This window comes from Engystomops pustulosus, chromosome 5, assembly GCF_040894005.1.
Source record: "Engystomops pustulosus chromosome 5, aEngPut4.maternal, whole genome shotgun sequence".
NCBI classification, from domain to species: Eukaryota; Metazoa; Chordata; class Amphibia; order Anura; family Leptodactylidae; genus Engystomops; species Engystomops pustulosus.
This window is the reverse complement of record NC_092415.1, coordinates 167,796,431-167,810,102: the sequence shown is the minus strand read 5'-3', so window position 1 is coordinate 167,810,102 and position 13,672 is coordinate 167,796,431. Positions and strand designations below refer to the sequence as shown.

The window sequence follows — 13,672 nt, the reverse complement described above, 5'->3', positions numbered from 1 at the left end:
CAGCTCTCCCAGGCTTCTGAATGGCAAAGTCCATCACAAATTATTCCTAGGGGTAGGAAGAAACCAACTTAAGCAGCTACCCTTTAGATATACCAATGGCAACTGTGCCATTCAGGATCCAAGACAAGCTGGCTGGGGGCTGTGGAATCGATCAATTTAAAATCAATTTATTATAATGTTTGATACCTTGTACAGACATTGATGCAAAAATAAAAATATATTAAATAAAATTTATTTTTATTTATTTAATTTAAATTACGTTTAGTTTTTGTGTTTTGGAAATTAGACAGGATAGAAAAATATTTTTTATTGTATTGTGTTATAATAATACAATTCGACTTTGTCTATTATGATTATTATTGTTCTTGTGATTATTAATAATAATAGTAATGATTGCCATAAAACTACCACCACTACAGTAAAATAAAGCATGAAGCTGACCCTCTGCTCTGCTGTGTATAAGACCACATGTGTGAATAAGATGGCTCCTCTCCCTGTGTATCAGGCAACCCAAGAAGCCAGATGGTAATGATAAGGGAGCAGGTCTGCCAAGTCACTAGGATGTTATGGTTACAGACACAACATGATGCATTTAAATGCTGTTGTGAAATATAGAGAGAAAATCCTCCTCCCAGCTACTAACACCTGCACAAACCTTCAATAGTCACAAAATTATCCAACCTAGCAATTCAGCAAGGGGGTGAGAGAACAATCCACAGATCTACACATCTACAAAGCTCTATTAACCCTAAAGTCATCCAATAACATGAGTAATGAAAAGAACAGATTTCTTGCTTTGTCACTCCCTAGAAGGTTGGCTGTGCTGCAGCCTAGCAGAGAGGCTACTGCGCATGTGCACTCGGAAGTATCCAGGAGCAGAGAGGAAGCAGGAGGGGGACAGGGGGCGGATGAGAACATGGAAATAAACAGGGAGAGACATTGGGAGACACTGCAGCCTTTAGGTATTTTCTATATCCATCCTGCATGCATTACCTAACTCCAAGGACTTGTCATGTGTAATTCTCCAAACTGCAGTCATGACATGAACTGAGCTGTCAGCAAATCAACATAAAGGAGCACTCAATAAATCACAGAAATGCTGCTTCACTATATTACATGAGATCTAATTACAACCAATAATTCTATCAAAAATTAATTGTCATTAGTACAGCTGCTATATGTCTGACAGCAGAGTGTCTCTATCTCAGCTCTGATCACATTGCCAGGGAATCAGGAAACTGCAACTCTTTTCTACCGAGAAGTTTAGTGCAAAAGTTACAAATCTCCTTACACCTTCAATCCCCGACACCCCTTTACTTTGTAGACAAAGGTACTGGGATAACATTTCTGTTTACTTACCAGTGAGTTAAAATAACATTTTATTGTAAGTAAACAAGAGAACAGCAACCCCTATTATTTACCCATAAAACGATATTTAATCTTAACATATTCGTGTGGGGAGAAATAATAATAACTGATGAATATTATTGTAGTATAAATCACATATATACACGTATGGATAACTATTTACTAAATATTATAACAGTATGAATGCTAATTGTTTTATCTTCTTAAGGTTATTATTTACTATTGTCATATATATAATATACAGATATGTGACATGCAACTATACTATTATATTTTCAGGATAGATAGATAGATAGATAGATAGATAGATAGATAGATAGATAGATAGATAGATAGATAGATAGATAAATCATGTATGTGAAGACACTGTAGATCTACATATTAGAGAGGACTCTGTGTAAGTAGGTAGGTGGGTAGATAATAGTATAAAGATTTGATGAAAGCGTTATTGGAGATTGTTAACATTTAGGACAGTAGCTTCTAGGCTAACACTGAGCAGTTGTGTAAGCTGTGCCCCGGGTATGGGTGCAGGTGGCAGTGCAGGTGGATGTGCCCAAGGTATAGGTGCAGGAGGCTGTGCCCCAGGTATGAGTGCAGGAGGCTGTGCTGCAGGTATGAGTGCAGGAGGCTGTGCTGCAGGTATGAGTGCAGGAGGCTGTGCTGCAGCTATGAGTGCAGGAGGCTGTGCCCCAGGAATGAGTGCAGATGGATGTGCCCCAGGTATGAGTGCAGGTGGATGTGCCCCAGGTATGAGTGCAGATGGATGTGCCCCAGGTATGATTGCAGGAGGCTGTGCCCCAGGTATGAGTGCAGGTGGATGTGCCCCAGGTATGAGTGCAGGAGGCTGTGCCCCAGGAATGAGTGCAGATGGATGTGCCCCAGGTATGAGTGCAGGTGGATGTGCCCCAGGTATGAGTGCAGGTGGATGTGCCCCAGGTATGAGTGCAGGAGGCTGTGCCCCAGGCATGAGTGCAGGAGGCTGTGCCCCAGGCATGAGTGCAGGAGGCTGTGCCCCAGGCATGAGTGCAGGAGGCTGTGCCCCAGGAATGAGTGCAGGTGGATGTGCCCCAGGTGTGGGTGCAGGTATTTATTTCGTAGGTATAGGTGCAAGAGAATGTGCCCCAGGTATGGGTGCAGGGGTCTGTGTCCCAGGTGTGAGTGCAGGAGGCTGTGCCCCAGGTGTGAGTGCAGCATGCTGTGCACTAATTAAGAGTGCAGGAGGCTGTATCCCAGGTATGGGTGTATGTGGCTGTTCCCCAGCCATGGGTGCAGGTGGCTGTTCCTCAAGTATGAGTGCAGGTGGCTGTTACCTAGGTATGGTGAAGGTGGCTGTGAATCAGGTATGGTACAGGTGGCTATGACCCAGGTACGAGTGCAGGTGACTGTGACCTAGGTGTGAGTGCAGGTGTTTGTACCCCAGGTATGGGTGGAGGGGATGTGCCCCAGATATGGGTGCAGGAGGCTGTGCCCCAGATATGGGTGCAGGAAGATGTGCCCAATGTATAGGTGCAGAAGGCTGTGTCACAGTTGTGAATGGAGGAGACTGTGCCCCTGTGTGTACATTAAGTATAGGTGCAGAATGTTGTGTCCCAGGTATGGGTGCAGGAGGCTGTGCCAACGTAAAGGGGCAGGAGGCCCTGTCCCAGTTGTGGGTGCAGAGAAATGTGCCCCAAGCGTTAGTGCAAGAGGCTGTGTTCAGCTGTGTGTACAGGAGTATGTGCCCCATATGTGCCCCAGGTATGGGTGCAGGATGCTGGGCCCCAGGTGTGGATACATAGGCAGTGCCCCAGGTATGAGTGCGGGTGTGAGTGCAGGCTGTGCCACTGGCTGTTCCCTGGGTGTGAGTGCTGGAGGCCGTACCCCAGGTAGGGGTGCAGGAGGCTTTGCCCTAGGTATGGGAGCAGGAGGCTCTGCCCTAGGTGTGGGTGCAGGAGGCTGTGCCCTAGGTGTGGGTGCAGGAGGCTTTGCCCTAGTTATGGGTGTAGGAGGCTGTGCCCCAGGTATGGGTGCATGAGGCTTTGCCCTAGGTGTGAGTGCAGGAGGCTGTGCCCCAGGTATGGGTGCAGGAGGCTTTGCCCTGGGTGTGAGTGCAGGAGGCTGTGCCCTAGGTATGGGTGCAGGAGGCTGTGCCCCAGATATGGGTGCAGGAGGCTTTGCCCTAGGTGTGAATGCAGGAGGCTGTGCCCCAGGTATGGGTGCAGGAGGCTTTGCCCTAGGTATGGGTGCAGGAGGCTTTGCCCTAGGTGTGAATGCAGGAGGCTGTGCCCCAGGTATGGGTGCAGGAGGCTGTGCCCCAGGAGTCTGGAGACATTACCTGAGCTGGAGTTTCCTCCTCCTCCTCCTCCTGTAGCTGCTGCTGCTGTCGTCTTCTGCTTAGTGTTCTGCCGGGATTCTTTCATCCAGGGGAAGATCTGCTTGGACATGGTGGGTGAGGAGACACTGGTGGTCTTGGTGGTGGAGGCTGTGGCATGTTGCTCAGGTGGCGACACAGAGGGAGGTGTAGGCTGCTGCTGTTGCTGATCTGGGTTGGATTGGCTGCTGATGGCTCTCATACAACTCTCATTGATGTCTGTGGCCTTGTGATGTGGCACTGTACTGCCAGGTGACTGCAGGGAGCAGGCAGGGCGATGATAGTCACTTTCCAGGGGATATTGCTGCTGACTTGCATTATAAGTGAAACCATTTGCTCCTGGGTAGGGGTATCCACCATAGATCGCAGAGCTGTCGTAGTAGGTCGCTTTTTGCATTTCGTTGTTTCCCAATATTTATTTCACAAACTGACAGGGTCCTGACACCCGTAAAGAATAACATTGGCACCCTGAGTCACGTGGTGCTGCTCCTCCAATGGCCTCTGTGGTCAGACCTGTGGTGGGGAAGAAGCAAGTTACAGTCAGGAGATGGGAGAGATCCATCTTACTTACAATAGCTAAGTGACATGAAAGGCAGCAAGGAAAAAGTGCTCAGCAATATTGAGAAGTGTGTATTAAGATGATAGGACTGCTAACTAATTCACACTCAGCCAGAAATTACACTTCAATGCAGTGGGAATGACTACATCATAGGTCACAGTGTGCACAGCCCTCCCCTCCCCTCCAAAACACACACACACTATTACATATGTAAGCCTGCTCCCTGCCCTGGACACACACAGACAATACAATACATATATGTATCTATATATACACTTGTGTCATCTCAATGCAGGAGACACATATATAGACATGTATGTATCTACACATACATATAAATATATCTAGACCTCATTAAATTATACATAGAAGTACACAGTACAGTATTTATATCTAGAGTATTTATATATATATATTTACAGTACATATGTGTGTGTCCTAAACACGGACACATGTAGGTCTAAATAAATAAATACATATAATAAATACAATACATATAAAGGTAAACGTCTGTGTAATAATCCTCATACAAAACCTCTCTATATATCTATATCTAAATATACACACAAGTTACTCCGTATTCTAAATACAGGGGACACAAACATAAACATATGGGGGGCCTAAATACTTCTATCTATTTACATACAAATGTGAATATATATTACTTAAAGGCATTAAATGTTTTAAATTCTATGTCACAGATATAAATAGACATTTCTATAAATATATATTCTACTATATCTAGATTAGAAGAAAGAAAATTATACCTTATTTGACAAGCAAATGTGCATTTTCCACACATACTCCTACATTAATATACATTATTAAACATACACCACCGTGATATTTAATACAAATAACACTAATAGAAAGACAATTTTCTATACAGATTATAATCAAAACATGAAATGACACCCAACCCTATGTAGATGCTCACCTACACTTATATAGTCCTCTGTGCCCCTTCACACTGATCTATCTCATGTTAGAATGATAACCTTAGCTCTAGGGCCGCATTGTAAATCACAAGTTATTGTTCACACAGAGGAGAGTATTGACTCAGTAAACACTCGTTTATCAAGGAATAGATATCGCCTCCTAAGCACAGGCCTGCGCAGCAATATCTAACCTGCAACCAAAGCAAATTAGCCCCTAGTAATTATCTACAAATCATGGAAGGATGAGAATATCATTGATAACATTGATAATAGCAATAATCATCTATTAATAGACTGCATGCAGAATATTAACTGTTATTGCCAATTGACACAATATTTCCATTATTACAATATGCTACAATAACTTATAAGTAGAACTAAATGCAGAAACGAAGAACTTCCCAGTGTGGACTTTTCCACCACAATATCTTATATTAATATAAAAGACTATATGATGTTTTGCAAAGTTTTGACATCAGAAAAGATTAAAAAATATAATAATAAACAAACAACATAAAAAGTCAGTTGCCTTGTAATGTGATTAGTCCTCACATGAAATGTATACAATTCTACCTGTTAAAACATGATGGATCTGAAAAAACACCAGGAACCAGAAAGACCAGCAGCGTTCATCTCCATGACCACGGCATGAACTTTCTGTGTAGCCCCTAACGATAATAGGTTCTGTCTCTGCAACTGCTCTGTAATTTGATGTATGGGGGTCATTTGGCTAGCGAGAGAGTAGATGATGGAAACACAAGCCATAAAATACTTCTAGGATCCTGTCTTTTCTTTTGTTAAATCTTCATGTTTACCTATCTGCAAAATAACTATTTAAACTTAGCTACAACACAAAAGGCAAAGCATTGAAAATGCCCTGGAAAGCAAACAGCAACTTATATAGAAATCTTAAAAAGCTACATTTCTAAAGCTTAAAAAGCTTACAATAAAAAAATATATAAATATATGTATGTGTGTATATATATATATATATATATATATATATATATATATATATATATATATTAGTGAAATAAAATGTCAATTTTAAAAACGTTCAAAAGATGGATATAAATAGATATAAAGACATATATTTATTTATATATATATATATATATATATATATATATATATATATATATATATATATATATAAATAATTTTATTATAATAGGATCAACTTAAGTCCATCAAAAACAAAACCTAACTAACATTTCTGCTATTCTTTATACAAATTAAGTAATGGTTGTATTATAGCAATATCTTTCCCTTATGCCTCCTTTCTCTAGGCTTCATGGACTTTTACCGCTGCTACAAACCTCCCAAGGAAAATGAAATATTTGATATGAAATATAAGTAAAACAATTAGATTATATATTTTTATATAATTTATATTACGCTTTTATTAACTCCTTATGGCCATGAGCTGGAATGTAAATCAAATCTTCTACTAATGGTAGAACAATAATTGTGTAAAGTCAACAACATAGATTTACTACTACTGGGCCGGTGATATCCCATGTAAAGTATCTTTAGAAAGTGCTCTACAAAATGTTAAATATTAATAACAGAATGTAGAATGTTACATTAAATTATAATATTTGGAAACTGTCAATATTTTAAAACTTGCATCAAAAAAACAAAAGCTCTCTCTTTGTAATGTAATGGTGTTGAGGCAAGGCTGGAGGATGATCAGTATTAAAGTTCTCCACATGGAGATGAAATATAAAATGTTAGTGGATTAATAACAAAAGAAAGAAGTAATCTCTGAGATCCAGTGGTCAGATATGGCAAGGAGCTGTGGAGACGAGAAGAGAGGCTGTATTAGCAAACTATACGTATCAGTCATTTCTTGAAAGGAAGCTTGAGCTTGTGAACTCTTCTTGAACCGAGATTTAAGACTATGGTCATAAATCACTGGGACATAAACTCCACCATTCACAAGTGATAGAGGATTTCTGGACGTCTTACCTTGGATTCTGACGACTGATGCAGAACACAACAGACTTCTCCTCCAGTTCGGGCTCCAGAACCAGCAGATTTGGGTCCCCCCACACCCTTCTTATGTCCTGGGCATCATGAAGGGGGCAAGGATAGCACATGCAGCACCTCTCCTTGTTCTATCACCTACAAGCACCAGGATGAGGACAAGCCTTCAGGAAACCTCAACAAGAAATGTCTGCCAAAAAAACTGGACAACCCCTAAGGTTACATATGGGCGACCCCGGTCACCAAGATAAGAGCTATCAACTCACAGGGCTAGTTCCACAGACACAAAAATGGTATGTTTCTTACTAATATTGCCTGCTGAATGATGCTAGATTCCAGGGAGAATATTCATCTGGGAACAGGGATGTGTGGGGGGAGAAAAAAAAGGAGAAAGACATTTAAAGTCTAGGGAGATGGGGTAGACATGGAAAGAAAAATAAAATAACATGAAAAAATGGAGGGAGGAGTATCCAGGACCCTGTGAAAGGAGGAGGCTCTGGGGTTCTGGAAAATTATGCTAATGATGAACACAGCCTCTGTGCAACATGGGATCCAGTGCTCTCTCATTAATTCTCTAATTTATCGCAACAATGTATCTGTAAAACATGGAGAGGCTGAGCCTCATCCTGAATATTCACAAAGGAGCTCTGCACATAGATAGGGCTGGTACATTATAAGTCTGAACTAAAACTGACCTAACACAGAACCATCAAATTCACAAGAAATCCTTGCAAAACCCTGTGATACATGAATAAAGATTTGTACACTTAGAGGCAATATCCATATAGAAACATGACCCCTTTCCAGGCACAATCCCCTATTAGTTTTCAGTAGGGATTAGCCTTCTGAGAAATGATTTGGCCAAAACCAGGTGTTAAAAAAATCTAAGATGAATGTTTCAGGCTATTGTGACCAAGAAGAATAATACAGAAGAGGATAAGGCATCATAGACATAAAGGACTATAAGACCGGGTGGCCTCTTCTGCATACCAATGCTTTTTTTGTCATTTATGGGCAGACAAGATTTATGGCACCATGCACCATGGCATTAAAACCTAGAAACACTTGCTCCTCATGGCACATTGCAATGGCAGCACATGAAAGGAGGCAGCGTAGGAGGAGAAGGGTGGAAGAAATCCACTACTAGGCATTTCCATTGAATCCAGGGCTCTGATGAAAGCCACTTTGGTCAATCATTCACCCCACTACATCTTAAATTGCTGATCCCAGCTTCTGCCAGGATAATAACACTCCAAGCCCAAGCCTGGACATCCTACACCTTATATTCCTAATGGCTTCCAGACTGGAATCAGCTAAATCACTCCTAACCCTAAACATCAGGGCAATAAATTATAGATCCATAGCAGGGAGATGCTGCCTCCACCAGGTACAGTCTTCTGTGTCTTCTTATACTAGAGGCTCTCTATAAAGTGATGCTTGATTATTGCCTATGAGATTTATGGTATCTGCTTCAATGTGGCAATGCATGTATTTATTTCGGGCTGTATATCTCCAATTTAGATGAACAGATGCTTGTAAAGTGTTATGTGCACAATAAAATCTTACTACCTAGTGCGCCTGGTTTTATTGTATACAATGTGATGGGAAAAAAAATATGACAATCAGGATTATTATATGGACATCAATGCTGTCTATAGAGTGATGCTAAAACACATCGGTAATGGCAGATGATGACAATACCAAGTGCAAACAATGGCAATAAACTGTGTATTATTATTTTATTATTACTATTACTACAGTAGTAGCAGTAGAAATAATAATACTATGATATTATTATGTTAAATGCATTTTAAATTAATTACAAGAAGAATTTTGTATCTAAATGAAAATATTGAAATTCACCCGATTTTTTTCTTTCATTCATTGGGGAAGGACAACATGCGATAATAAAAATATATCTATTTACAGCTATTATAATGGGTTGTATTTGCATCTAAAATTACATAAAACATGTCTATTATATATATTTAATTAATACATTATATATATATATATATATATATATATATATATATATATATATATATATATATATATATATACAATTTCTAAGCTAAAATATGAAAATAAAGTTTGCTAACATATTTATACATAAAAGCATAATATAGAAATAAATAAGTACATTAAAGCATAATATAGAAATATATGTATAGAAGCATAAGCAATAAATAAATACATGTATTCATAAAATATAAATATATGCATAGAAGCGTAATTTATAAATAACTACACTAAATCTTTATTTAAATAATAATAAAATCAAAATATAGAATTTTTTTTTTGTCATTTTTTTCCCCTATGAGCGGCCACCGTCTGTGAGGTATAATTGTACAGCATTTTGGGACGTCATCTTATCAAGCTCTTCTGCCCCAATTCGCCAGCTACATAAATCAAATCTCAACACTGTGACCTTTCCTCAAGCGCCACTCATTAGTGCATGGACTCCATATCCTCCCTCTCCCTATGTATTTATATGTTGCTTTGTACAAATTGTAACATGCCAATACTCATATCTATAGGATATGAAAAATAAGCACTCCAGCCCCCAGCTGATAATGTAAGGCGGCCTCTTACATTACAGAGATGAGGCATTGGGAAGTATCCAGATAGGTTATCACAAGACAGGGCATTATAAAATAATAATAACAAAAAATCATTGCCAAATAAAATGACCAATAGTAACCATAAGAGACACTGAAACAACCTCCAGCGGCCACAAATCAGCACTAAAATAAACAGCAATTGACTAAAACTGCAGAAGCCCCATCAGCTTGTATTTATGAGCCCAGTTGGCAGTGGAAAGGGCTTTAGATTTTTATTGCATGTTCTTTATCTGAATTCAACTCCTCCAAAAATATACTACAGGCAAGAACAGATAGAAAAATAATAGACTCAATATAGACAACATACAGTAACACTGTGATCATTCACACATCCAAATGAAGCATAAGAAATACTAGGAATTTACACATCACTCTGAAGATGTTTTAAAATACAAAAACCTGGAGATGAATAATCGCTACTAAACCCTAACACTGACCTTTGCCTTGGTGAACAATAACTCACACCATTCCAGAACAATCAACGGATATAACTTAGATCCATCCTTTTAGCCCTATCAGCTTTGCAATGGGGTGTCCTTGATGGTGGGATCAGGGCTGATTACAATAAGGAGAACCTCTTCCTGGAGAGATACAGGAGAAGCCTGGCTGGATCTTAGCTCCAAATGCTACAGAAATGTTTTGTAATGCTCACGTGGTTCCTTTCATTTCTAATAGGAGATGGCGGAGGAACCAGACCTTCTGGATCCAGTATCTCCCAACCTCAACTAGAAACAAGCCCAAACCTTTCAACCCCTCCCTACAGTATTCCCAATCTGCTGTGGAATTGTGCCACAATCTGTGATGTAGACCTGCACACCCCATAATTGCTACAATAGGTACTGTAGGTAACCAACTTACATACAGGAGTAGATGGGTCCAGGGAGTGGGAGTCTTGTTGACGGATTCCCAAGCTCAGCAGATATGAACCATTAGAGCCCCATTGAGGAGAGCTTGCTCTACACCCACACATGACACATGTCCCACTGTAGAAACTAAAAGGCCTTTAATTACCTGACAAATGCAAAACGGGTCTCTCCTTCAAGTAGGGTTTTGTTCACACTATCATGTATGTGCTTGAATGTAATAATGAGAAGCCTCTGAAATGTCTGGAGTCTTGAGTCAACTACAGCACAATGTTCTCTTACGTATTTCCTAGACCAGTAGTTGACTTGCCACAAAATTATAGGGTTCTTTTCATCAACTTCTGCAAATGACTCTCTTGGTCATTCACTTTGGCTCACCAAACTACTATTACTGGAAGGATGGGTAAGTAGGTATGTAGATAGATAGATAGATAGATAGATAGATAGATAGATAGATAGATAGATAGATAGAATATAGATTATAGGTATAGATGATAGATAGATAGATAGATAGATAGATAGATAGATAGATAGATAGATATTATGATAGATAGATAAATAGAATATAAATTATAGGTATAGATGATAGATAGATAGATAGATAGATAGATAGATAGATAGATAGATAGATAGATAGATAGAGAGATAGAGAGATAGATAAGTATTATGATATAAAATTAAAATATTGATATGCATAGATGATGGATAAATAGATAGATAGACTTATAATGGATATATTAGATAAGATGCGATAGATAGATAGATAGATAGATAGATAGATAGATAGATAGATAGATAGATAGATAGATGAAATTATAGAAACATATCTAGATAAACACCCTAACTATCTCAGATCAGATACTTACAAATATAGAAACACACACACACACACACACACACACACACACACACACACACACACACACACACACACACACACACACACACACACACACACACACACACACACACACACACACACACACACACATGTTCTCCAGAAAGCAGAACTCCTAAAGACCATGTCATAATATCTGTGGTAAGAGAACAATCCCAAATCCATGAGAGCGAATATAACTGATTTTCTGGCCCAGGCCTGTCATTTTGGAGCTAGTTAATGAATATCTTGGATATAAAGGATCAGAGAACAAAAAAATAGCCTTCTGGCAGGAAAGGGGCACAGAATTAATGGATAAATGGTGAGTTTGTTGAGAACCTCAGCAGTAGAGACAAAGATGAGTGGCTGAGCTTTCCCTGGACCCGATCATGTGAAAAACACTTTAGTATTGGATGTTCCATGAAAGGGGAGACAATCCTTCTTTTTGGAGTTGGAGATGACTTTAGTGTCTGTGAAACATACACCAGCTCACCTCATATATCTCTCTGTCTTCCAGAAATCGAAGATGGAAGCAGGTTTACTGGAATCGGCTGGGGATAAATCAATGTTCCTGGATGGACTCACAGTGGATCATATTCATTCTGCCTTTACTTTGGGGAATTCTGGATTAAGACTTGGATTCAGTGTCCTACAGACTTTATAAACTTACTTGCAACATTGAGGATTTAAGGGTGGTCAACCTATTTATCCATTCTCAAGTTTTGATCACTGTGTATTTGTACATAGAGGTTGGTATGTGGGATACTACAGAGGGAAATACATTCTGTTACTAAAACTCAGGATTAGATGATTTATGTTATTTTGCTTTACAGGGAGAAGTGCAAATCCATGCAACCCTACAGAGCACGAGGGTGACCACGCCATGCTACACAATGGAGCCTTTCTCTGATCCTGGGATGGAGAGGGTGGTGGGAGAAGTTATATGAGTGAGGGGGTGAAACTGCAAACTTTAACATCATGCCAATAAATATTGCATAATCTGAGCCAGAATGTGACTTTGATTTAATATGACAAATGTATATTAACATGCAGATAAACGTGTAGATAGGTAGATATTATTGTCTATTATCTATTTATTAATGATCTATCTATATGATGTATCTCTCTTTCTCTATTACTATCTATCTGTCTATTCTATCTCTCTATGTATATACTCTATCTATCAATTTATCTATTGATATATTTAATTTCTTTTAGCTGGTATCTCAATTGATTTTGTCATAAGAGATTAGCTTTGTCATAGCTGAGTATATCATACTATAATATACTACAATAAAGTCGTACTTTAGGAAAAGTGGACAAATGTATGACTTCATTGTAAGTTTCCTTAAATTTATAGCTGGCGATTAGTGGGACAGGTGTGAACAAAGAGAAAGAATAAACATGTCAGCGGGGCACTTACTGCTGCGTGTGAAGGAGATTTTATTACTGCTTTAAATATCATTAAGAAAAGAAAACAACACATTTGGCTAGTAAAAGTGCAAAGGCAAAAATGTGTTCTTAAAGCAAAATGACATCACATGGACTGTGGTCCCTGCATGAAATAGTCAAATGTGCAGTAAATGGCTTTAAGGTTTCACTAACATAAGCTTTGTCCCAAACAAACTAACATCATGCAAATGCAATATTTCCCAGAACACAGAAAACACATCTGCACCAAGCAGCTTCAGGAAACTTCCTATTTGGATGTCAACTTGAGAATGGCAAATAAATCATCAAGCTCAACCCTTTGTCCTGTTGAATTGCTGGAAAAAAAGCTTCACATGCCCAAAGCCTCCTTAAATATCACTATTTCTGTTTGACTACCTGCAAAGACTTTTTGTTATTCAAAACCCAAGGAATTATAAAACATACCAGCATAACAGGAGGGTGGGAGGAAGATAGATAGATAGATAGATAGATAGATAGATAGATAGATAGATAGATAGATTCAAGATAACACATCGATATATATTTAGAGTCAAGAAAACAGATTGAGATAGACAGACAGACATACAGACAGATAGATAGATAGATAGATAGATAGATAGATAGATTAGATTAGATAGATAGATAGATAGATAGATAGATAGATAGATAGATA

The 13,672-nt window shown here is 39.0% G+C and overlaps 1 protein-coding gene and 1 long non-coding RNA gene across 10 annotated transcripts in view; one reads left to right on the top strand and one right to left on the bottom strand.

Annotated features, from left to right (window-relative positions):
- Positions 1-13,672, bottom strand: part of HOXA3 (homeobox A3) — a 40,463-nt gene that overhangs the window by 2,155 nt on the left and 24,636 nt on the right. For 3 of the 5 annotated variants that reach the window (XM_072153724.1, XM_072153727.1, XM_072153729.1), the window contains one exon: positions 3,683-4,231. In XM_072153724.1, coding sequence (XP_072009825.1) covers positions 3,683-4,115 — 433 coding nt within the window. In that variant the 5' untranslated portion in view covers positions 4,116-4,231. Of the gene's footprint in view, positions 1-3,682; positions 4,232-7,186; positions 7,325-10,265; positions 11,123-13,672 lie in introns of those variants that run through there. The other 2 variants (XM_072153728.1, XM_072153725.1) reach the window with 2 other exon arrangements.
- LOC140133487 (uncharacterized) lies at positions 867-12,572 on the top strand. 5 transcript variants are annotated; one of them, XR_011855901.1, is made up of 4 exons: positions 867-962; positions 6,505-7,497; positions 12,086-12,317; positions 12,402-12,572. It is a non-coding gene; the product is annotated as an uncharacterized lncRNA (long non-coding RNA). The 5 variants fall into 5 exon arrangements; XR_011855900.1 differs by lacking the exon at positions 867-962 and adding an exon at positions 3,713-3,792; XR_011855902.1 differs by lacking the exon at positions 867-962 and adding an exon at positions 3,713-3,792 and having other exon boundaries at positions 6,505-8,591.